The 24,072-nt window shown below is 52.4% G+C and overlaps 1 protein-coding gene across 6 annotated transcripts in view; it reads right to left on the bottom strand.

Annotated features, from left to right (window-relative positions):
• Positions 1-8,368: 8,368 nt before the first annotated feature.
• The window catches only part of TNS1 (tensin 1), a 64,396-nt gene continuing 48,692 nt past the window's right edge, over positions 8,369-24,072 (bottom strand). For all 6 annotated transcript variants that reach the window (XM_058809560.1, XM_058809561.1, XM_058809562.1 and 3 more), the window contains 11 exons: positions 19,667-19,865; positions 17,974-18,860; positions 16,573-16,659; positions 15,826-15,957; positions 15,320-15,412; positions 14,570-14,647; positions 14,410-14,481; positions 14,162-14,330; positions 13,825-13,893; positions 13,444-13,476; positions 8,369-12,413 (listed from right to left, as the gene is read on the bottom strand). In XM_058809560.1, the coding sequence (XP_058665543.1) occupies positions 12,269-12,413; positions 13,444-13,476; positions 13,825-13,893; positions 14,162-14,330; positions 14,410-14,481; positions 14,570-14,647; positions 15,320-15,412; positions 15,826-15,957; positions 16,573-16,659; positions 17,974-18,860; positions 19,667-19,865 (1,964 nt within the window). In that variant the 3' untranslated portion in view covers positions 8,369-12,268. The remainder of the gene's footprint in view (positions 12,414-13,443; positions 13,477-13,824; positions 13,894-14,161; positions 14,331-14,409; positions 14,482-14,569; positions 14,648-15,319; positions 15,413-15,825; positions 15,958-16,572; positions 16,660-17,973; positions 18,861-19,666; positions 19,866-24,072) is intronic.

The following is a 24,072-nucleotide window of genomic DNA, read 5'->3' as shown; positions in this document are numbered from 1 at the left end:
CATCAACACTGCTGGAGTACAGCATCCTGCAAGGCCACTGAGAAACCTATGAGTCTAGCAGATGCAACCCCAGACATGCAACCAAACAAGCAGCCTATAGAGAAACAAAAGTAAAACCAGACTCTTTTAAACTGAGGCTAGCTGTGGGCAGACAGCATAGGAAAGCTCCTGTGCAGACAGCTGGGGATAAAATATTCTGTAAAGAGGAGAGACATCTTGAATTTTAAGAGCTGTTGAGGAAGATCATTGTGGTGTTCACATAAACAAAGCAGTGTGAGTCCAGGCTGCCTGTGCCCATCTCCATCCAGGTTGGAAGGTGGCTGGGTGCTGGCCCAAGAAGTCACTTGCATTCCTGCTGGTGTTTTCTGCCTCGTTGTACTTAAATTTCTGCCTCCAACAGAGCAATGTAGCTCTGTGGTCATGTCTCACATGTTATTTAGATAAAGTGCCAAGAAAAAGAGCTGGGGTCACACGAGCCAGCTAGACAGGAGGATGAGGAGGGTAGTACAAAATATGGTTTCAGGGAGTAGCTGCTGTAGCAAAGCTCCCCTCCTTCATTATCCAGTTAATGCAACATTCATAATAAACCTGTTGCTGGCTGTTCACAGATTTGTGGAACTGGGTAAGGACTACAAATATTACATTTGGATGCTCCATAGAACTGAGCAAAGGAGGAGCTATATCTTCATTAGAGCCCCTGGCTGGGCTGTTCCCCTTCTCTGAATTCCTAATCCTAATGGCACTGACAGGAGGTGGGGCCCAGAGCCGGTGCTTATAAGGGTTTCGCGCTCAACGAAATGTCCTGAGGGCATGACCAGGTCCTGAGCTCCTGCAGGTCACTGGGCAGAGGAGGAGCACACCTTTTTCAATGGGGCAACAGTCTTTGCATTTGTGATGGATGGCTGGGCTGCCTCTGAGGCTGCCAGAGATCTGCGTGACCAGCTGCCTGCTGTTTTTTGGTGGGTTTTTTTCCCCTAGGAAAAGCTGGCACTCTGGCTATTCCAGCCCACTCCTACCCTTACAAAGTCCTGAATTTTTTTCTAGCGTGCCAAATAAATACACCAGTATACCAGAGGAGCAGCACCGAACCTGGAAAGCTGGCACGGGCCGGAAGAAATGCCTGCAGGAGAGGAAGTGTTTGTCATATAGACACGCACACAAAGCTCCATTAGCCAGGCTGTTTGCCGTCATCTCTGGGTTGCTGCTCCCTTCTCCTGCTGCCAGCCATCCCTTCCGTGGGGACCGGCCGACCTCTAGTGGTGCGAGCCCGCAGTGCTGGAAAGGAGGAGCAGGGAGGGAGCCTGCCTTCAGAGCACACCCAGCACCTTCTGCGGGCATGGGCTCCGTCCCCGGGTTACAAAAATCCCACAGGATTGGAGAAACCAAAAAGGGTGGGGGAGCATCCGGGAGACCAGAGGAAAGCAGCCACAAAAGCTCGGATTTCCAGTATCACCTTGGGGCTTGTGTGGCCAAACCCTTCAGCATCTCCACCACAGATGTTCCCCAAGGACTAGTGGCTCTGAGAGGACATTTAGTTAAAAGGAGGTTGAGAGAGAGAACAGAAACGGGACAGCAGGATGCTGACTTCGCAGGGGGCTTGTGAGACCAGGCAGATTTTATTTAGGGTCCCTGAGCTCACATCCCTTCCTCTGTACAATCATTTTTCTTTCCTTCACGCAGCAGTTTCTGAAGAGGGGGTGTCTCCCTAGCTCTCAGCAGTGTGAAGAGGAGGGAAGCCAGGAATGAGCACCAGAGCTCTGAGAAACCTCACAGCCAAACATTTTCTGCTGTCTGGAAGGTATTTAGGATCTCCCTCTGAGAGGGGCTGGGGCTGGAGCTGGGGGTCCTTGGGCATGAAGGACAGCCCTTGCTTGGCTGAGGCAGAGAGCAGCCTGATGGGGCAAGGCTGAGGTTTCTCTCACGTGGAAGTGTGAGCTATAAAGACGTGTGAAACCCTATCTCCAGTGCTATCCATATCAAAGATTTCAAGGGGGCTGCTTTAAAATAGGACCTTGGCACAGGTTCCTGCTTCTCCTCACGTCTTACTGAGCGGCACTCTGCCAGAATGTCAGCTTGGCTACTCCACATGTCCCAGATATCCCAGGCATGTCCTACAAACCTTTCCGGTGCTCCCAGGGAGATCACTGCCTCCACAAAAGCCTCTTCTCACAGCTGTGGAGGGTCCCAGTGGCCCCTGAGTGTCATTTCCCCGGCTGAGGAGCAAGAGGAGGGTCTTCCCTGAAGTGCCGCAAACAAGGGCTGAGAACATACATTAAAAGGTCTCCAAAAACAGCATTAAGCAAATTGTCCACAAGGACTCATTTTTTCCCTCCCACCCTGAGTGAGCACAAGTGAGGCATCTCCTAGAGACCCTTCAAAGTACCACAGTAAAACCCTAGAGGGACATAGAGACACCCCTCGTGTCCTGAGATCAATCCAAGCTGTCTCAAAGGGAGAATAACCATTACAATTTTCTCCCATTCCACCCAGGCTTTCCTCCTTGTTTTTGCCCTTCTCAACCTAGTGCACTTGCAAAATCCAAGCCCAGAGAGGGAGCCCATAAGAGCAGAAGCCTTTCAAGATTGCCCCAAGGCTAGTGGGTGTGTGTTTTCCCCCTGCTCTCCCGGCTGGAGGAACAGGCAAGATTGATTCCACAAAGATACCCAGCAGCGCTGGAAAAACTGAGATCTCAGCAAAGCCAAAGGCGTTTGCTAGGCATCTCCTATTAGGAGAATGCTCTCACACAGCTGCCCCACAGACAGCCAAGACAACGAGGTGCCTCAGCAATAAACCACTCTCCTCTCCCCTCCAGCCCTCTGGAGTGAGTGCAGTGCATCCCAGTAGAGCTGCGCTCTGCCACGGCCGAGGTCGCTGCTGCTCTCTGCTTTGATTCAACACAATGTCCCCTCCCACATGCTGTTTTCATTAGAGCCTGGATCTTCTGGCAAGGGCACTGTGCACAGTCATGAGAAGCTGCTCACTGGTGGCTTGTTTTATCCAGTTGTTGGAGGCTTAAAACAATGAGCTTGCAAATATTTCATTCCTCCCCCGCACTCTTGCTTGCTTCTTACTTCCTCTCTTTTCTTTCTCTCTCTCTCTCTCTCTCTTTGTTTTAATTTTATTTTTAGGAGAAATAGGAGAGGTACATAGGAGATAGCACTGGATCTTGGGATTAGGAGGGAAGAGGGGAAATAAATCAGAAGAGTGTTTGCTTTCCTGTTCATGCATGTGAGCACACTTGTGTGTGTTTCACACCTGCACTCTTCCATCTGTCCAGCACCATCACAAACTGCACAGGTTTATTGCCCTGACACAGGCAGGAAAGCTCAGAGCAGGACCCCTTGTCACCACCGCTAGAAAGATGCCCCATGTAAAGCAAAACAGCTGTCACAGTGCCATCAGGACAGAGGCACATTCCTCTATGCTTTCACCCTGGCAGGCCCAGACATGGAGAGGAGGGAGCCTGGAATCCAAAAGGACAACCCCCATTTTGTGTCTGAATGCTCTCTTCCCTGCCTTTGACTGGGAAACTTCTGCTGGGAACAGCTGTAATTGAGACACGTTGATGCCCCAAGCCCCAGGTGATGTGATGTGTGAGGAAGGATTGGTTTTGACTGGACACAAACTTCATGCCTGTTTCTGCCTGAGGTCTATGTAAGGATGGGGCAGTTAAAGCAATGGAACAGGGCAAATTTGGGGTGGCAGCCAAGAGGCAGGAGGGTGTGACTCACCCTGTGACCATCAAGGCATGAGGAGGCAGAGGACAGTTCCAAGAACACGTGGGTACAGCCAGCTAGAGGCCATCTGGGAGGGAGCTGGAAGCAGACATGAGGCAGAGCATGAGTGAGGTGGTAAATGAAGAGCCACTGAGCATGTTGGAAAAACACTCTTGCCCTGTGCTTGGGCACAGAGGTTGTGAACAAATTGTTTCATATCCCTGCATGACTCACTTCGCTTTCTTTACCCTGGCTGTAGCATGCTGGGACCTCCTGGACTCTTCTTTGTCACTACTTCATGTCTGCCTAAAACTGCCAGCACAAGGGGCATCCAAGGAAGGACAATGACATAGAATCATAGAATCATTTAAGTTGGATCCTAAATTATCCTAAGATCCTAAAATCCTTAGGACATTGAGTCCAATCATTAACCCAGAACTGCCAAGTGCACCACGTAACCATGACCTTAAGTGCCATATCTACACACCTGCTAAAGATCTCACTGGATGGTGACTCAACCACTGCCCTGGGCTGCCTGTTCCAGTGCCTGACCACCATTTTGGTGAGGAAATTTTCCACAACATCCAATCTAAACTTGCCCTGGGGCAACTAGAGGCCATTTTCTCTTGTACTGTCACTTGTAACTGCCTAGGAGACTTCTCCCCACCTGGCTATAGCCTCCTTTCAGGTAGTTGTAGAGAGGGATTAGATCCTCCCTCAGCCTCCTTTTTTCCAGGCTAAAGACCCCCAGCTCCCTCAGCTGCTCCTTGTAGGACTTGTGCTCCAGGCCCTTCACCAGCTTCCTTGCCCTTCTCTGGGCATGCCACTGGACATGGTGAGCACCAACTAACCAGGGAGAAGAGACCTCTCTAGTGCTACTTTGACTCATCTAAGCTTTGCATTAGGCTGCCTGCCTGATTTGCTTGGCCTACATGCTCCTATGAGAGCCAAGGCTGCCTGGTACTGCTATGGGGTGGGAAGAGTTGCTGGCACTGAAGCCCTGCACAGGGGCAGTCTTTGGGCTGCACTCATGAGAAAGGCAAGCAGGCTCTGGCAGAGGCTGTGCAAAGCACACAAGTCTGGGAACAGCAGCGCTGGGAGTGAGTGGTCTGCACCCAGCTCAAAGGGCCCTGACTGCATTTGCCTTCTGCAGCCACCGGGCTGGCTCCCAGCCCTTTTATCTCAGGGATGTGCAAACCCAGCTGCCTCTGAGCATCTCTCCATCTCAGGACATCTCCTTATCTCACCTGGGTTTGTACAGGTGAGATAAGAGCAGAGCAGCAGGAGCACGATTCAGAGGTGTGCTCATGAGAGGAGCCACAGAAGAAGCTGGCTGCAGGAGAGGAGACATCACCTCCTGCCCGGCTTTGGGCATGCAGCACTCCCAAGGCTCCATCACTTGGATCCCTGTAGATGGAGCCAGAACCTCACAAAGGAGAAGGACAGCCCAGTCCCACCCATTGCCCTTCTCCAATCGCTGTGCTCTGAAGACAGACTAGCCCAGCCTCTCTCCTCCTTCTTTTCTTCCCTCCCTCCAACACATCCAGGGTTTTGTCTTCCCTCCCTCTCCAGATCAACCATTCCTGGGCGTCACATTGTCCCTCTTTCTTCCATATTTAACCCAAATTCCTTTCTGTTGTCTTTTCCTCTCCACCACAGCCACGGAGAGTGGGTAATTCCTGCACCACAGGCTGCATGTTGATGCCCTTCTCTGAGCAGTAACATCCTCCTGGCATGATGATGATGCCCCCAGCGTCATTTCTGGGCTGTCTTTTCTTACTTTTTTTTCTCATGATGGACTTCTCCAGGCCCTGCTGGTTTGGATGGCAGCCCTCATTCTGGTCTGGTGCTGCTCAGCCCCAGTCTGTGTGGCCAGAGGAAACCCAGACAGCTGGGCAAGGGGCCCTTTGCCTTTCTATCCATCGGTCTCAGTGCCCCCATTGCAGTGGCTGAGCCACCCAGGGAAGCAGCAACTCAGCAGCAGCATCGTGGACACCACTGCAGGGTTTGCAGCTCACTTCTGTCCCCAAGGGCATAGCATGAGCACAGGTAACACCAGCCCCAGGGTGGCTTTTGCCCACATCAGGTCTGCTCCACCCTTCCCATCCTGTGGAATTTGTCTGGTTCCTGGCCTTTGCCCAGACATGATACTCAGGAAAAGCCATATTGTATCATACTTTTTTGTTTCCCTTGAGGACGCTTCTGAAGGGTACCCAGCACTGCTGAGAAGCCTGGGAAAGAATAAAAGTGAAGGGAGATTGAACCTCTCCATCCCCACCACCATGACCCTAATTTTGCTCCAGATCTGAGGGTTGCTTATAGCTTAGTCAACCAAAAATAAAGGGGGAGAGGGGAGCAAACCCACCACCACAGTTTCTCAGCCCAGGGTTTCCTGACTGTCTGACACCATACCCACCCTTTTCTCTTGAAACAGCAGGCACAGAGGAGAGAGAAACTTTGCCACCTTTCACAGCCCCACAAGAAACACTCCCTGCATGGCCCCAGGTCCCCAGAGCTGGGGCTGTACCAAGAAAAAAACACTGATTTAGGAATCTGAAGGTGAGCACTCGGTAGACAAGGGGAGATGCAACAGGGCAAGGTTTCCCAGCATGAAGCTGGTGGGACCTGCCTTTCCCAGTGGTCACACCAGAACCACAAGCCTGGCCTGGGTACAGCAGCAATCTGCAGAGGGAGAGACCCTGGAAAGCCTGTGCTGTCAGAGCTGGCGAGAGGAAATGAGTGGCAGATAAGAACATGTTGAGGAAAAACACAAACCAGAAGTTCCGGAGGAATTTTGGAAAGGAAATGGGGAATTAACTGCAGAAAAGGCGGGGGGGGGAGGATGAGAGACAGTTTATGGCTTGCAACAAATAGCCTGTGTGCACCACCTTGCCAGGCACTCACTGCCTCTCCTCCCTGCCCAGGGATACTCTGCAGTGGCCATCCCAGCCAGGCAGGAACAGCAGGAATGGGAAAGTGGCTGGTGCTGGGTGCTGGGGATTCCAGCAGGAATTCAGGGAAGAAACAAAATTAAGAGAAGCTAGAAAGAAAATACCATCCCTGCAGTGTCAGAAAGGGCGAGGAGGCTGCAGGTCCTGTCTTGCCTGCAGGTAGATGAGGGACAACTGAGGCCAAGGCTGGTGGCTGCCAGGTACCTCAAAGGTTCTGTGATGAGCCTGGCTTGGAGGGCACTTGGTGGCTTGGGTGCCCAACCACAGCCCCACGGCTATTTCAGAGAAACCATTCCATCTCCGCCCCTTTCCTTTTTTACCTCTCTTGCCTTTGCCTCCAGGCACAAGCCCCACAGCACGGGGTCCCCACTCAGGCAGTCCCCGCAATCCGCCCCTCGCCCTGCAGCTATTTTAGAGAAAGGCAGGAGGTATTTTTAGTGCTGCCGGCCCCCGGGAGAAACTCAGCCTCTGAGCCACAGCAGTGCTGGCGCCAGAGAAACTGCCGCTGCTCTGGCTGACATTTCTTGTATAATTAAACTCAATCCATCCAGGGGGCTGGGTCTTGGCCACCAACTCAGCGAGGAGAGGAAGGAGAGGAGCCAGAGAGCCAGGGGCTGAGTGCTCTGACAGATGCTGGGAAATGCTACGCAAATGCTGGAAAAGCCTGGCCTGAGACTTTGAGGGAAGTTTTGCCAGGCACAAGGGAGCAGGATGGCTCTGAAAGGCATAGGGGAGTGGGATTTAATGGAAGCAGAGCCCAAACTGCCACCTCAGCAAAGGCAAAGACCCCACACAAGCATCATCCTACCCTGTTGTGGGAGATGGACCCAAAAGGGTTGCCCAAGGCTGGACAGACAGCACCTAAAGGCAACCTGGAAAAAAGCAACAGGACTTGAAGAGCACCCAGTGCCTGCAGGGCAAGCTGGAGAGATCCCTGGTGGTAAACAAAAGCCCAGGCTGGAGCTGGAGCCGTGTCGGAAGTTTGGGGGCTGTCTGGTTAGCCAGCATCTGGTGAACACAAGCTGCGGCTGGAGGCTGACAAGCAGCAGCACAACCCCTCCTTCTTCCCACACCCACCGCCCGGCGTCTGTCCGGGGGCCCCAGTCTGCCATCGAGGAACAGGGGCAACGACAGCCCGGAGAAAACAGCACCCACCAGCTTTCACATAGGTTTGGGTTGTTTTTCCCCTGTGCAAAAACACCAGAGCATTTATTCCTATGCTCCCTTAACTTTCGAGATGCATTTCCAGCAATCCAAACACCAAGCTGGCATTCCAAGCAACAGTATATTTTATATAACTGGTTCTTTTTTTTTTTGTTGTTTTTACCACTTTATAAAGCAATACAATGAACTGCAAAGAATCCGACATCTGTACAATGGGAAGACAACAGCGGAGTGACATTCACATACGGACATGGTGCGACCGAAGCCATCCTTACACGCACGACAACATTATGGGCATAAAGATACAAAACATAATGTATTTTTTTTTCCATCTATATAAATACACAGAAATGGGCGAGTCTAAAAGTTTGAAACTGTTTGTTAACACTGATTAGCAAATAAATCTGTAACATTCCCAAAGTAACAAAGACAACAACAACAACAACAAAAAAAAAAAACCCCACGCATAACACGGCGGCACAAGATCCGCCAACAGAAACGTCATATTGCTTCCTTTTTTCTTTCTTTTTTTTTTCCTTTTTAAGGAAAAGAAAAAAAAATAGTAACCCCAAACCAACCTCGCAATTTGCAAAACAAACGAACAAAATGAAACAAGCCCCTGCGGGCTCCTTTGCTGTCTGATCATCCTGCCTGCTCCAATGGGAAGGGTTGCCTTTTGTTGATGCTGTTGTCTGGGGTTTTTGGGGCAACTGGTTTCTTTACCTGCCCGACCTGCTGGGTGGGGATTTACTTTGCACTTTGGTTCAGGCGGTTGAATTCACTGAAAAAATCAATGCCCAGAGGCTGGGTTGGGTTTTTCTCCCTACCTGGTTTGTTTTCCATGTGTAATTTGACCAGGAGGCAGCCAGCAAATGTTGCATTCAGAGCAAGCCCAAACTCTGCTCAAAACCATGAGCCCTGCTGTCTCCACCGGTGATGAGGGGCTGGTGAAGACCACGCAATGGTACATCCCATCACCAGTTGATGACATGGATCATCTCCCAAAAGAGCTCCCAGGGGCAGAGCCAGAGGCAGCCCCATTGAATGGGAACCCCACATTTTGTGCATTGCAGGTGCCACTGAGCAGAACAGACAGCAAATTACCTCCCCAGGGAGCATTTCCCAATAGACAGCAATATCGACAGCAAAGGCAGGACGGGCTTCTCCAAAGAACAAACTGACACAAAAAGGGCACGTACAATAAATTTACACACACACACAAAAAAAAAAATATATATCTATCTATATATATGTGGGGAAAAGTGCGTTTTTAAGGATATCTTTGGCAAGAATATATGCAGTTCTTTGTGTAGGAAGGAGGGATGTGTGTGTTTGTGTGTGTGTGTGTGTGTGTGTGTGTGTGTGTGTGTGTGTGTGTGCGAGAGAGAGATACCATCCGGCTGCTGACAACGGCAGTGTGATTACAATGAAACATATGCTGGGCTTAACTCGTGCAAGCTCGAATCTCAAATAGCATGACTGCACTTAAAAAAAAAAAATAAAGGAAAAAAAAAACCCCAAAGAGTATTTTCTGTCCTTTTCATAAGGAAAAAATATTAACACTAGGTCCCCGCCAGCTCCAGGACCTGGGCAATCCTAAATGCTGCTGATGGTCTCTCCCGGGGACAGAAAGGGTTGTTACACCTTAAAACCTTCTTTTAAAAAGGAGTTAAAGGGGAAAAAAGTGCCTTTAAAGGGAGCTGATAAACACCCGGCTACATCATTGGAAGGTGATTAGCTGTGTGTTAAAAAATAATACAACCATCAGATGATTTTGTTAGTGTTTGAGATTTGGATACAGTCTAAATTTTCAGCTAGTGGATTAGTGGGAAAGCCGGGAGAGGCTCAGGGCCCGAAGCAAGGGTGATGCTATTGGCAGGTATCTGCTGGGGTTGACTTCTATGCAACATTTCTGGGGTGCTTAGATCTGCTTCATTTTTATGGGGAGATAAAGAGAAATAGGAGTTCCAAGCACCAGTTTCCAAGGCAGCAGATTAAAATAAAATTACATTATTATAATCTCTTTTCTTAGCAGTGAGAAAACCAAGTCTGAAAAATAGAGGCTTTCAAAAATATATCTTTATATATCTATAAACACAGTGTTTTCTCTGATGGGTGAATGGCAGGGTGAGGAGATTACGGGTGAGATCATCTCTTGTCTCGCTTGAATTTCGCAGAAGGAGGGAATCACTTTTTGGAAATGTCAAAAATTAAAAGATCTCTGCATCCGTGCGGCCAGGGAGCCGGGGAGGGGGAAAGCCCTCCCAGGACCTCCTGTCCCACCACCATCTCACAACCAGCTCCTCGCTACCCCTCCTTTCACACCTCAGTCCATCAGCAGAGCCCGTGGCCCTGGCACGCCGCTCACTCCCCCCCACACACACACACACACCCCGCACACACGCACTGCTCACACGCAGCCACCCCGCTCTGGGGCCCCCGCCTCTTCCCCCATCTGTATTTTGCCTTGCTCTGGATTTTCTTTTAACATGCAGGTGTTTCCCCAGGGCAGGGGAAGGGGGGGATATAGTGGGGGAGATACGATGCGCAGAAAGCGATATGGCGAAAATAAATATTTTTGGAGCGTAAATTTAACCTTTTTTTTCCTCCTTAAAATTTCATTAGCTTACAGTATTTTGTCAGTATAGCTTGTATATATATTATAGCTATCAAGGCAAGGGTGGTCCATGGGAGACAAGCTCTCCAGGGGACTGCAGTGCTATGTGTCTAATTTTTGTCCCCAAAAGACTATCTGGGCCACTTTGAACTGAAAACTTTGTCTAAAAAAGCTCTCAGGGGGAATATCTGCAGCAGAGGGCTCAGCAATGACCCTGCAGCTCCAGCTGGACCATTCCCCCTGCCCTAAACCTGCATATGTGACTGAAACATCCTCTGCCCCCTCCCCAGCACCCTAGGGCTGGGACCTCCACCTGCTGTACCCCCACCATGATCTCTCCCCCTGCAGTGGCACAGAGGCCCTCTGCCCCTCTCTCCACCCAACTTGCCCTCCTCACCTACCAAAGCTAAGGGAAAAGCCAACAGCACTGAAATCATTGCAAAACTATGGTGCATTTCAGGGGCATAACCTCGAACCAAATGGTTTAGGGGGTACACATGCATCAACCAGGGTGGCTCTCAGAGGACCTGTGACCTCCCCACTGAGCCAAAGCTGCCCAGCCACTGCAGGCCCCTTTCTTTTTTTTCTTGTTTTTTTAATTTTCTTCCTTGTTTTTTTTTAACGTGGCCTCCAAAACAAAAGGAGAAAAAAAGCGCCTGAGTTATTTGTAGTCGTTTGCTTTTCGTGCAACTTGAATGTCCATGCAATTTAAAAACCGCTTGCGTGTCTCCGAAGAGCTAGATAGGGGTAGCCACGGGTCTGCTGCTTTGCACAGGGAACGCACCTGTGGCAGCATCTGCTATTATTATAATCATTATTATTATTACAACTATTCCTTTCCTTTCTGTTTTGCTTTTTTTTTTGTGTTAGGAGAATGTGACAGGCCGCAGGAGAAAACTGTCAAAGAGGACTAGTGACGGGAGGGAAAAGAGGAAGACCGGAGAGGAGGCGACTTTCTGCATCCTCCAGGTTCCTGGGGAGTATCCACCTTTCCCAAGTGCTGGGTGGCAGGAACCTCCACAACTCCTCACAGGCTGGGGGGTACAAGAACCCCTGGAGAAGTGGAGAAACAGCGTGACCCCCCTCTCCAGGTGGACTCACAGCATCTCACCTGTGACTGGTGCTGGCCTCTGGGTCAGCAACAGTCAGCCCATGACCAAGCTCCCCAGGGATTGGAAGGTTCAGGACCAATTTCCCCATGTCCCCAGCAAGTTACCAGGTCGTGAGCAGGTTTTAGGGGATGCACAGGGACCAGTGAGGACCCTCCTCTGCAGCTGGACAAGGGAAGGTTTCTGAGAGCATCTCCTCTGGTGTCTCGTAGACCCAGTGCATGCCATTATCTCCTACAGGTCAGTTCAAACACACAGCAGATGGAGCTGCTGGGATGAAGCTTCTTCCATGGGTTTTGCCAGTTGCCTCTTTTTTTTCCAGATGGAAAACACCAGTCATGGTCCCACATTCAGTCCCAAATGGATGTCACCACTTGAGGCCATGATGCTGAAATCTGGAAACACACCCCTCACTGCCGCCTTTGCTTTGGTCACCTTCCCTGCAATGGGACATGCATCCCCTCTGGCATGACTTTGTGGCTCTCCTTCGTAGGTGCGTGGCTTTGGTTCCTCTACGTGTGTGTTTGGCTTGTGTTGAGTTTTTAGGGGTTTTGTTGGTGTTTTTTTGTTGTTTGCTGTTTTCCTCCAAAATTCCAACCCTTCCCCCCCCCCCAATTCACTTCCCTCTCCCACAATGCACTTCCTCACACTCCATCTCGGATCAGCTCCAAGTCCTTCTCCAAAATTCAAGAATCACCCGCAAGTGCCAGATCATCTCTTCTGGCCAGAGCCAAGCATGACCCTGGAGACAAAGTTGACGATGGCTGCAGCTGGCTGGTCTGGGTCCAGCTCAGCAAAGAGGTGGCAGATGTTGTCTGTGGTGCTCCCTTGCTTCCTGGCCACAAATCCAAAGAGCCTGTGTGGGGAGAAGGCAATAACCTCAATTTTACTCCTGCACAGATTACCACCACCCTCTTTTCCAACATGGTTTTGTCCCACTTCCCCTCTTTAACATCCATGTCTCATAACACAGAGGGATACATCCCAAACCAGCCTGCATGAAGGCCCATCTCCTCTTCCCTTTGCTAAGTTTCTTTGAAGGCCAAGTTTCAATCATTTCTTGACCCAACCGCCCTTGCTCTGAACATCTCTGCCACCCTTCCCAAGTCCATCCCAAAGAAGGAACCTTCCAGATGGTCATAGCATTGCCTTGGTTTGGCCTCTTGAAACCAGAGGTGAGATGCGCTGGCCATTGGGGCAGACCCTCCAAGAGATGAAGGCCATGCAAGGACACAGGAAGCTGAATGAGACCATCTGGTTATTTCTGTCTGTCTCTCCCCTGATGAATAAAATGTCCCTTATTTTTTTTTTAATTAGAATGTGCAAACTCAAGTTATAAATACAGGGGGAACAGAATGTGAGACAGGCCCAGGCTATGGCATTTCTAATTGGGGAGGGGAAATATCCCAGCAGCTGGACATCCTAATAAAAACCCCTTTGCTCACACAATGGCTAAAATTAGTGGGAGCTGGCCCCTGCAAATGGGCTCAGCCAACAGCTCTGTTCTCCCATGGGTCAGGACAGGAAGAAAGGGAAGAGATGACCAGTAGCTCACATGCCATCAGTATAACCCCAGCTCTGCTCCATAACCTGGTTCCCAATGACTCCCCAGCTCTCCCAATGTTGGGAGAGTTTCCAGTTTGGTCAGTTCAGCAAGAGCCATGCCTGCTTTGACTAGGAATCTGGGACTAAAAGATGCATCCAGAGTTCCCAAGACTATGATCTCATGCTTGGGTGAAACACTCCTGCAGTGAGGAGCTGAGTCCACCTCAAACACGGCCAGGATGCCCTGCACAGGGCATCTCCCAGCCAATGCCCAAACACAGGCGGAAGCCACCTCGACAGCAGCTGGGAGGAATCTGCTGGGAAGCACAGAAAGTACTTACTTGGCTGGGCCACTGCCATCAGTTTTAGTCCACCTGCAAGGACAAGAGAATGTGTGAGAGATGGTCTCTCCTGCACCCCAGAGAGAAACAGGGCAATGATGGGGGCCACCACATCAATGCTGGAAGACCAGCCTGGCTCTGCACAGGCTTGGCTATATGGAAAAATGATGCACCTCTCCCTCAGCATGAAGGTGCTTGGAGACACCAAAAAGTCACCAGAAGAAGCTGGCACTGCACCACAGTATCCAAGGGGACCTTGCATTCCTGCTCTCTGCAAGAGCAGAGGAGAGAGCAAGCAAAGGCCCTGCTCCAAGCAACCCAGGAGACTAGAGGAGTGAAAGGGCTGGGGGTCATGCATTCCCCCCAGGTTGGGACACTCACTTTCGTTCCTGGGGGTCCAAGTCACAGAAGGTGACAGTATTGAGGGGGTAGTGTCTTCGGAAGAACAATCTGAAACACAAAATGGGGAATATCAGGGCCAGGGAAGCTTCACCACTGTCTCACCACAACCCAGCTCCACCAGCCCAGGGGACGCTGCCATAGGTCTCCCATAGGATGTTCCAAGAGTCAAGGACAAAGCCCAGCCGTGTCCATGACCAGGCTGATGCCATCCCAGGGACATCCTTCACCAACACACTTTCTGAATCACATCCCTGTAGGCTCTGGGAATGAGCCAACACTGGCTTTTGGCCAGAGATGTGGCCATGGAGGCTCTTACTTCCTCTGGTTGTCTGTTAAGGTGATGCCTTGTGCAGAGACTTTGAAGTGAACAATGGTAGCTGTGGGCGTGGGGTCAGCCACCAGCGTCTCAGCAACAGCCTTCGAGATGGCCTGGGGGCCCGTCAGAGACTCCATCTCCACTGAGTTGATGAAGAGGACGTTGCAGGCTGCAAAGGGAGACAGCAGACATGGAGTCAAGCAGTACTCCAAGCCAAATTTACCCCATGACAACCCCTCTCAACTCACCTGCACCCTGTTTGAGGAGGTCCGTGGCTGAGTTGGTGGCTGACGCAGAGTCTTTCTTTTCCTCCATGGGATCTAGGAGACATGGGAGGGTTACTGGTGCTCCCTGCTTGGAAACCTACCCACTCCCTGCAGGCTGTGAGGACAGATGCAATGCTCTTACCTCGGTCAGGAATGACCAGCTTGCAGGGCAGCGCCAAGGGCGTGATGGAGTGCTGGTACACCAGCGCTGAGAGACAGCCTGGGGAGAGAGGGAAGATGGTCAGCACAGGGCCAGTGTTACCAGATGAAGAATTGTTTGCACCTGCTGGGTTAATACAATGATCCTTTTGCAAAATCATTGGGCTATCGAACCGCACAATCCAAAGTATGATAACCATTAACCAAGAAAAGGAACAAGAAACTCCAGCTTTCCCTGATTAGGTCACCATTGCTCTGGGGGGATGGAAACAGGCTTTTAGGTGAGTTTCTTCACTAATGGTCCTAATGCCACATGTAGCAGTTCCTCTAACTGAAACCACTGGGAAGCCCTCCACAGACAGCTGAGGGAGGGGACAGAGGTGCCAGGGCCACTTTAGGAGCAAAAAGTGCAGCAGAGGTCTTCATGCAGCTCCTCAGACAACATTTGTCATGGAATAAATGGAACAAGGGCAGCCCCTGCCCTCCACCCTCCCAGCAGCATCAGCTGTCCTACTTGTGTGTGTAGAAAGGTATGTCCCTATGCATGCTGGCACGTTTGTGTGCTCTCATGAGTGTGCGTGTACACAGAGGCTCCAAAAGCCCACAGCATTCAGTTACACAGGGACAAGAGGCAGTAACAGGCTCTCCCAGACAGTTCTGCTTTGACAGTATGGGGAAGGCAAGGCTCTCCCAACCCAACCCCTCATGTGGAAAGCACGCTGGGGGCACTTACCAAAATTAGGCTCGTTGGGACATCCTTTTAGTTTCACACCTCGTGAGCTTGTCTCGATGAGGAAGTGCCTCACCAGCTCATTGGCCAAGTCTCCTGGGAAGAGATGAGAGGTTCTCACACCACAGCCACCCTCCTCCTATTACTATGCAGTACCATTAAGGAACCAGTGCTCCAGCTCAAGAGATGGGTCCCTAACACTACACACACCCTCCTCAAATCTGTCCCTTTGCACACGGTCAACCCCAAGCCAAGCATCCCCATGTGCTGGTGGGCTAGAGAGGCTGTACCCATTTCATTATACTGAAGTCCAAGATGTAGGTGCTCCTGAGCCCTCCACAGCTCAGGGCAGAGGATGCCTGGTGCTTCCCTGTACCCCGGGAGGCAGGGATCCTGCCACATCAGCACATACCCAAGGGCACGACTGGCTCAGCAGCCCCAGCTGCCCGCTCGCCCTGGCTAAACAATGGAAGGCATCTGGGCGTGGGAAGGAGAAGGGCACACAATACCTTTCTTGTTCTGCTGCATGACCGTGGGAGGTGGAGAAGCAACTTTCATGGCGAGGCCATAGGCTCCCCGGAAGGAGTGGCTGTCCCGGATGATGAAAGCCCCCGGCTCCCTGTCCTTCAGCAGGGCAATGGCTTCAGGAGAGAACGGCAGAGCTCAGAGAGGCACAGTGAGAACCAACACACCCTCAAGACATCAGCAGGTGTGGGTTGGACAGGGTGCCCCATCTCCATATCTCATAGCCAGGCACCACAATGTTACTGTGCCTCCTGCATGGCTGAGTGGGTTGCCAGGCTCACGCTCATCTCCCCCCACCTCCCCTGCCCTTGTGTGGGCATCTCCAGTTCCCACCCTGCCTTTGTCTGAGCAACCAGCCTGGAGAGCAAGCAGGAGCCAAGGCCCAAATGCTGGGACCATGCTCCTGAAGGTATCCTGCCACCTCCTTGTTCCCCCCACTCGTTTTAGCCATGTTTCCAAGATACCTCTGAGCATTATTAGCTCAACATCCAGGTGTTTTGCACCCTGAACTGCAAACATATATCCACTGCACACTGCAGGGACTGGAGCTCTTCTACCAAGAGGAAGGTTTGAAGAGCCCACATCACACAAACCTGCAGGTGAATGGGGCTTCAATCCCACATCTGCAGCAGCCTGAGCAGTCATTATTCACCTTCACTCTCAACCCAATCCATAAAGGAAATCCTTGGTAATCCCTGTGATCCCAGACACACCCTGTGTCATCTACTTACCCTGCTCCCTGGAGATGTCTGGTTTGTACCAGTACTTGGAAGTATCCTGCACAAACTTGACATTGGCACGAGTCTCGGGACTGATGTCTGCAGAAAAGGGAAGAAAAGACAAGAAAAAAGTTAAAAGATGCTGTATCTGAAACTCTACATCCAGCCAAAGCATTAATACGTCCACCTCCTTTCAGATCCTTGCACCATACCCAGACAGGCTGATCACTACCTGGAGCTTATGGGGCTGGTGGGCATCTAAAGCTAAATCCAAATTCAAGGGGCCTCGAAGGGCTGTGTGTCAGACGAGCCCCTATGGCACACAGCCAGAGATGAAATGGGAATTCTTTATTTAAAAGAAGCTGGCCAGGTGAAATAAAAACTGTTGGAGGAAAGAAGTATGTCCGGAGGTGCCAGAGAGATCCTGACTTCAGAGGACCTTCACTGCTCTCTAATGTTCAAGATTTGGATCACACTTCATAAAAGTAAATTTCTTCCCTTATCTTTGCTCTATGAAGAGTAACTGGACAGGTCAATCTACCCTAGGCAAAGCAGCCCCAGCCTGACTGTGCCTTGTTCAGTGCCCACCAGAGGCACAGCCCCAAGGGGAGCTGGTCCTCTGGCTGTGAAGCTGTCATTTGCTCAGGCAACATTTACAATCACCTGCTTTCCAAAAACAAGCAGGCAAACAACCAAGAGGATTAGATAGCATCTCTGCTGGAGACATGTTATCAGCCCTCAGCAATCTGGTCACCTTCGGAGAGGCAGGGGGCTCACTCCCCTCTCCAAGCTGCTTGTTAATTGTTACGGGTTTTAATTGCTCATGCTTCCCCCCTGGGAAAGGTCCTTGGCCACAGGAGTCACAGGGCCAGGATGAGTGCCAGAGTGCCCACAAAGGGCAGCCTGCTCAGCAGGGAAACTGGCGCAGCAGTCGGAGCCACTGCTGCCCCACAGCTTTATTCCCCTGCTCCTATCAGCCCAATCTTGACGTCACCAAGGTGTCTGTAACCAGAGCTGGCAAAAGCGTACCAGGCAGGATGGCACCTGGGGCACGGCACCATTGGAAATGAGGAGGCAGCGGGGTCCCAGTGGGGTAAAGCCCTCTGGGAATGAGGTCAAGAGGTCAGTGCATCCCCACGGCAGAGAAAAATCGCCTCCAGGAGCTTTCATCTCCTCACACACATGTCTGGAAGCTGTTTATGCCAGAGATGCTAGTCGGTGTTTTTCCTGTTTGGATTTGTCAGAAAGCGCAGGAAATGGCCCCAGCCCCAGCGGTGCCTTTGGTTTGCGGATGGACAGGAGGGGTAAATCAGGACACGGCTGCAATCCCTTTCCTGACAGCCAGCAAGGAGGAGGAGGGGAGAGCCCTGAGTAGGGCAGGGGGACGTGGGAACCTCCAAGAGCATCCCTTACCTGGCATGGAGAACTTGGAGAAGTCCGGCAGAGTGTGGGAGAAGGCGACGGCGCTCCCGCCGCTGGGGCTGGACATGCCGCTGGAGAGGGGAGAGGACACCTTGCCGTTGACAGTGGCATAGTTGGGGAGGCTGTTGGAGCGGTCCCCGGCCGACATGCGCCGCTTCTCGGGCAGAGCAGGCTGCGAGGTGGGGCTGCCCTGGCGGTAGGCAGCCGAGTCCGGGGAGGAGGAGTGCGGCGTGCTCGTGCCAGGGTAGTACGCCGGGGACACGGGGAAGGACGGCGTGGAAGGAGGCTGGTAGCCAGAGGAGCTGCTCTGCCGAGACAGGGTCAGGTGCCTTTCCTCTGGGCTGGAGTAGCCATACAGGGGGCTGCCAGGGGACGTGGCTGCCGCTGCTTGGTGCCTGGACAGGCTGGGGCTGCCTGGTGGGGCCACCAGGTTGCCATGGGCCATCACAGCATGCCTGCCCAGCCCGGGGCTGCCGGGAGCTGCGCTCATGCTGGGGTTGATGGCTCTTCGCCCAAAGCCAGGGCTGGGCGGGGTATTGGTAGCCACTGTCCGGTGCAGGCTGCGGGGGCTCCCTGGCAGGGTGTGGACCCCCACCACATTGACCTGTGGCTGTGGCCGAGCCTGGGGTTCTGGCTGAAGGATTCTGGGTTCTGGCCCAGCAGCTCGGCCATCAGGGTAGTCAGGGCTGCTGTATGCCGAGCCCGGGACCCCTCCTTGGACCATTGCAAATGAAGATGGAGACGAGTTTTGGTAGCTGCTGTGAGCAGAGGGCATCTGTGAGCCAACAGGCGAGCGGTACAAGGGCTCAGCTGAGGCATGGGGAGGTGTAACCGTGCCATGGGGGCTGCCTTCCGATGGGTAGCTGCGGAGGGAGGCCCTAGGGAGAGACAAAGAAAGCCAGAATTCAGCTCCATCACTCATTCCTGCTGCTGACTGGAACTGGCACCTTCCTGCATGTGGCACACAGGGAAACTGAGGTACAGAGCCAGTCAGCTACTTGGTTGTTCAGAGGCAACTGTGGGATGTGTCCAGCCAGCTTCATGGAAGCAACTAGAGGCAGCTTTAGCTCCACCATGAATCCCAGTTCCATCTCAAAATATGATTCTCTGGGGAACAGAGCCTTTTTCCAGCTCTGCTCCCAGCAAACACCTGATTTATTCTGCCCTGCCAGCCTGTGTGGTTGCAGAACAGCTTGTGGGCAGGGTAGACCGGGGACAGGGACAATAGCTCCATCTCACCCCAGAGGACTTATGCTCAACCTAACGCAGGGCTAGGGGTTAGCACAACCCATCCCTCTTCCCAGGGGCCAGGTGAGAGTTTTCTGAGGTCCAGTAACCACCAAATAACCAGCAGTAACCCAGATTTGTGTTCTCAGGACACCAAAATGTACAGCTGGCTGGGATACCCAAACCCTGCATGGAGAGATGCGAGTCTTTGCAAACGCAGTTTCCATGTGGGAACAAGCACCATATCTGGAGATGTTCAAGAAACAACTGAACATGGCACTTAGTGCTCAGATTTAGTTGGCTTGGTGGTGTTCAGTCAAAGGCTGGACTCAGTGAGGATCTTGGATGTCTTTTCCAACCCTAATGATTCTGTGACTCTGTGATTCTAAGCCTGTGCACCAGGCAGGGCTCAGCCCCAGCCCCACCAGCCCCTGGGACGTGCTCCCAACTGCCTTACCCATCCATGCTGTGAATAGGGCTGCTGGTGGAGACAGGGCTGGGGGCGATGAAGGAGTTGGAGAAAGTGCCATTCCTGGTGGGCACCTCTGGGCCTGCGGGCTGGGCAGCAGGCTGGGCAGCGGGCTGGGCAGCGGGCAGTGTCCCTCCCCTGCCCGTGGTGGCCGTGCGTGCCACTGACTCCACATAGCTCCTGGGCTCTGCAGCAAGAGAGAGGTGAAAACAGATGAGCCTACAGCTTGTATGGAAAAGGGGCCACACCCCTTCCCAGGACCCACATTTCACACCAGTGAAGGTGCCTGAGCTGACCTCCTCCAGCTGAACATTTCTCCCCACCTCTTCCACCAGGGGTTGTACAAAAACACATCTGGCTCACTCAAGACCTTGAAGTTGCTTCAAGAATGCTGAAGACCCCAGCCAGGACACAGGGAGAGGAGTCACCTCTTTCCCTGAGGGGACTGGAACATGGGACCACGATCCCTTTGCCTGCCACAGCCCCTTCACCCTGCTCTGAGTCAGGATCCCTCCCACCCAGGATGCCACAGAGAACACATCCTGCTCCCTGTTCATCCAGAGCCCCTAAAAATAGAGCCAGTGACACTGCCCAGCCTGCGCTGACTCACACAGCACTGATGACAGTGCCCTGTGCTCCCTGCCCTCTGCAGCCCACCTCTGCCAGCCATCTCCAGCAGCAGACCAGAGGGCAACTCCAGCTATTTCCACTGCAGCATCCAACACTTCACTCCCAGCCCAGCTTGAAACCAGAGCCCACAAGCAAGAAAAGCAATTTTCCTTTAGAGCCGCCAAGCTGTCCTGTGCCAGGAGCAGTGTGCTGGGCTGGCCATTACCAGCCATGGCAGACACCAGAGTCAGTCCTCTTTCATACATTGTCCCCTACCTCCTGTTCCACCCAGGCTGTTCCATCCATCCCTGTGACAGCCCCCACAGGCCCAACCAAAAGCTGCCCCAGAGCAAGGGGCTGCAGCTTCAGTCCCATTCCCCCAAGCCCCGCAGCCACGTCACACCTCAGCCTGCCCTACCCAAGATCCACTGGCATCAAATCCTATGGGCCAGGCAGCCTTGCTGGTCCCTGCCTCCAGGCTGGCCATGCCCAAAGCAGCTCTGCAGTAGTAATTAGCATTACAAACATTATTATTGTTATTATTAGTCATAACAGCTGGGCTCTGGCTCAGCCTGCTGGCAAGCTGGCCTGCTCACCATCAGCAACGCCAATGCACGGCTCCATGTTCCGAGCTGGAACAGAGACATGCAATGAAAAAGACTGTCATAGGTCCCACTCCTTCCCCCACAGCATCTCTGTGCTCCATTTGCCTATGGAGAGGGGAGGAGTTCCTCCCTTGGGCTGATGTCCCTGGCCAACAACCCTAGGGAAGATCTGAGCCAAATCCAGACCATGGACCTCTGCACAGGCTGGGTACCAGCATCTAAGGCAGGACATCCTGAGTGACAGGGATGAGGCACTACCCAGGGCAGCTGCAAGAAATCCATTGCAGCTTAGGTAATTAAATTAATTTCACAGCTACTCACTTTTCCCCTTCCCAGCTCCCCAGCCCAGACTAAAATTAGCCAGACAGTACATATGAGTCAGCCTGCAAGAGGTTAGGACCATAGGGCTGTGAAAATGCCAGCCCCTCACAAAAAGGCAGGAGCAGGGGGCTTGGGGGCTGTGCCACAGTGAGGTGTGTGGCCATGGGCACAGGTTCCAGTACATTGATTCAATGCAGGACAGGAGAAAAGAAAAGTTAGGAAGTTTCAGGCAGGATTTTTTTAGTCTGAAAAATCTGATCCTGCCTCTTTGTATTTTCTTGGAAGGGACTCTGGAGATGGGAAAATGGGTGGGAAAATAGAGAAACTCTGAGTCACCAAGGAGATGGGCATTTGTTTGGGAATCCCAAATCCAAGCAGAGCTGCACGCTGGCCAGAAATCCCCAGTGCTGCATCTGTGTCAGGCTGTTTTAAAGTCTCCTCAGAGCTGACAGCCACATCCTGAGCTCCCACACTGCCAAAGCATCTTCCAAGCCCATACAGAGAGCAGCCATTCCAGTTGGGATGTGCTAGGCAGAGCACAGAGGGGCAGGCACTGTCCCCCTGGAGTGTGGCTCAGTGCAGAGGGCCCTGAGCCAGCAGTAGACCAAAACACCAGTCCCTTCTCAGAACTATAAATTCAATGCCCAAAAATATAATTTCACAGAGGATGAAGCAGGGCTAGAGGCCCATGGTGGCCACTCAGTCTGGGCAGTGCGGAGTCACTGGACATCCTTGCTTGGGGGACAACCATCATGCAAGGGGACAGAGATGCAGGACAGCTTGAGTTCCTGGGGGTTTAGTGGGAAGGAGAGGAGAGGCAATGTTTGAGTTTTTGGAGGCTTGAAGCTGCACAGAAATAGTAAAGATTGGGGGAACTTATGGGATAAAAGCCTGGTTTTATCCCAGCTTTGCTTCCTTTAATGTATCCAAAAAGCCATAATTGAAAAATCAGTTCTGAAAGTAGAACATTTTTTTCAAGCAAACACTTTCTCCACTATGACACAGTGTTCAGATTTTGGTTGTGTGCATTTTGAGAAACTTCCAAGGAGAAATGCTGATGGCTGCTAGGGCTAGAGGAAGCACCACACCCACCAAGAAGACACACTCTTTCCCCAAAACCCATCCTGAACATACAGTTCCTCATCCCAGCTCTGAGAGCACAAAAATGCAATAAAGGAGGAAGCAAAACCACCCAACAACCGTTACCTAGCAGGCAGCACTCCAAGGAATCACAGCCACTCCCAAAGCCTCTGTCCCCACACGAGATGTGCCATGCCAGAGCCCACAGTGCCTGCACCGTCAGCACAGCCACACTTGAACTGATGTCCCAGCTCAGCCCCACCCTTGGCATCCCCAAAGTGGCACAACCCAGAGACAGGAGAGCTGGGGGGAATCTGGGCAGCTGCCTGAGGGGCAGGAGATGTGCACCAGCTGCTGGTGCTGCACCACTGCCCAGCCAGCCGTGCTGGCAACACACTGGTGGCCTCTGCGCCTGCTGACCTTTTGTGCTGCACTTTGGTTTATTTTCACTCTGAATGGCAACAGCAAAGCCAAAAGGGGAGGGAAGGAGACTAAAACAGGGGCTGTTGCTCCCAGATCCCCGCCAGGCTCATCCAAAGCTGGCTGTAGCGTGCCAGCATCCCCAGCATGCCACCAGTAAGGATGCGACTCACTGACAAAGAGCTCTCAGTCCCCACGGATGACAGCCACACAGTGTGACAGACCTTCAGGAGCTCTCAGTCCCCAGGGATGACTGCCACACAGTGTGACAGACCTTCAGGAGCTCTCAGTCCCCAGGGATGACTGCCACACAGTGTGACAGACCTTCAGGAGCTCTCAGTCCCCAGGGATGACTGCCACACAGTGTGACAGACCTTCAGGAGCTCTCAGTCCCCAGGGATGACTGCCACACAGTGTGACAGACCTTCAGGAGCTCTCAGTCCCCAGGGATGACTGCCACACAGTGTGACAGACCTTCAGGAGCTCCCACTTGGACACTGAGAAATCCTACCACGACACAAGGCATGCTGTGCCCCTCCTCTGAAGGGAGCAGCACAGGCAAGACTCAGGCTCCTACATCCCCGAGGGACAATGCAAGGGAAGGCTGCTGGAACAGACACCTGGGCCTGCTCTGAGGGACAGTCCAACAGTGAGGCTGCATGAGGAAGAGAGATAGAAAGAAAAGCCTTTCTTACCTTCTTCAGAGTCACCGCCCGCTTCCCCTTCTAGCTCTGAGAGACGGAGGGGCAGGGGGGAGTGATGGCAGTGGGGAGAGGAGGAAGGGAGGTGTGAGACAGAAAGAGAAATCAGAGTTAAGCAGCTCTGCCTTGCTCAGGCAGGGGCACACACAGCACAAAGGAGAGCCCCACACCTCCCAACACTGGAAGTGCTCCAAACTGACACCCGGCTTCAGACACCCCCACATCACATCAACATCCCAGAAATGATGTCCAGAATGCAGGAGGCTGGCTTCAGATGGGAAAGAGGGAACAGTGCAGAAGAGAGTAACCAAAGGGCTGCTCCAAAAAGCCCAGCAAACACCAAAAAAGCATCAGCTCACCCCTGAGGGCAGAGGGATAAGGGTCTTGAAGTATGAGCTTAATCAACCTGTGGCCCCCAAGCTTAGATGGGTTTGAGGAGGTCCCACTCAGCCCTGAGCTGGCTCAGGAAGGGGCCCTGGGTGCTGGGGAGCAGTAAGGTCTGGCTTGGCAGGCTACTCCAGGACACGTCCCCAGGACAGCAGGGCCTTTGCACTTAAAATACTGCTGTCCAGGATGCAAAGAGCTCTGGATATTGTTCTGGCTGACAGGCCCAACTCCCAGAGAGCAAACTGTCTCCAGCTGTCCTAGGGAGGAGGAG

This window comes from Ammospiza caudacuta, chromosome 8 (genome assembly GCF_027887145.1).
Source record: "Ammospiza caudacuta isolate bAmmCau1 chromosome 8, bAmmCau1.pri, whole genome shotgun sequence".
Taxonomy (NCBI): Eukaryota; Metazoa; Chordata; class Aves; order Passeriformes; family Passerellidae; genus Ammospiza; species Ammospiza caudacuta.
Note: the sequence above shows the minus strand (reverse complement) of the source record. Positions and strands in the feature narration are given on the sequence as shown.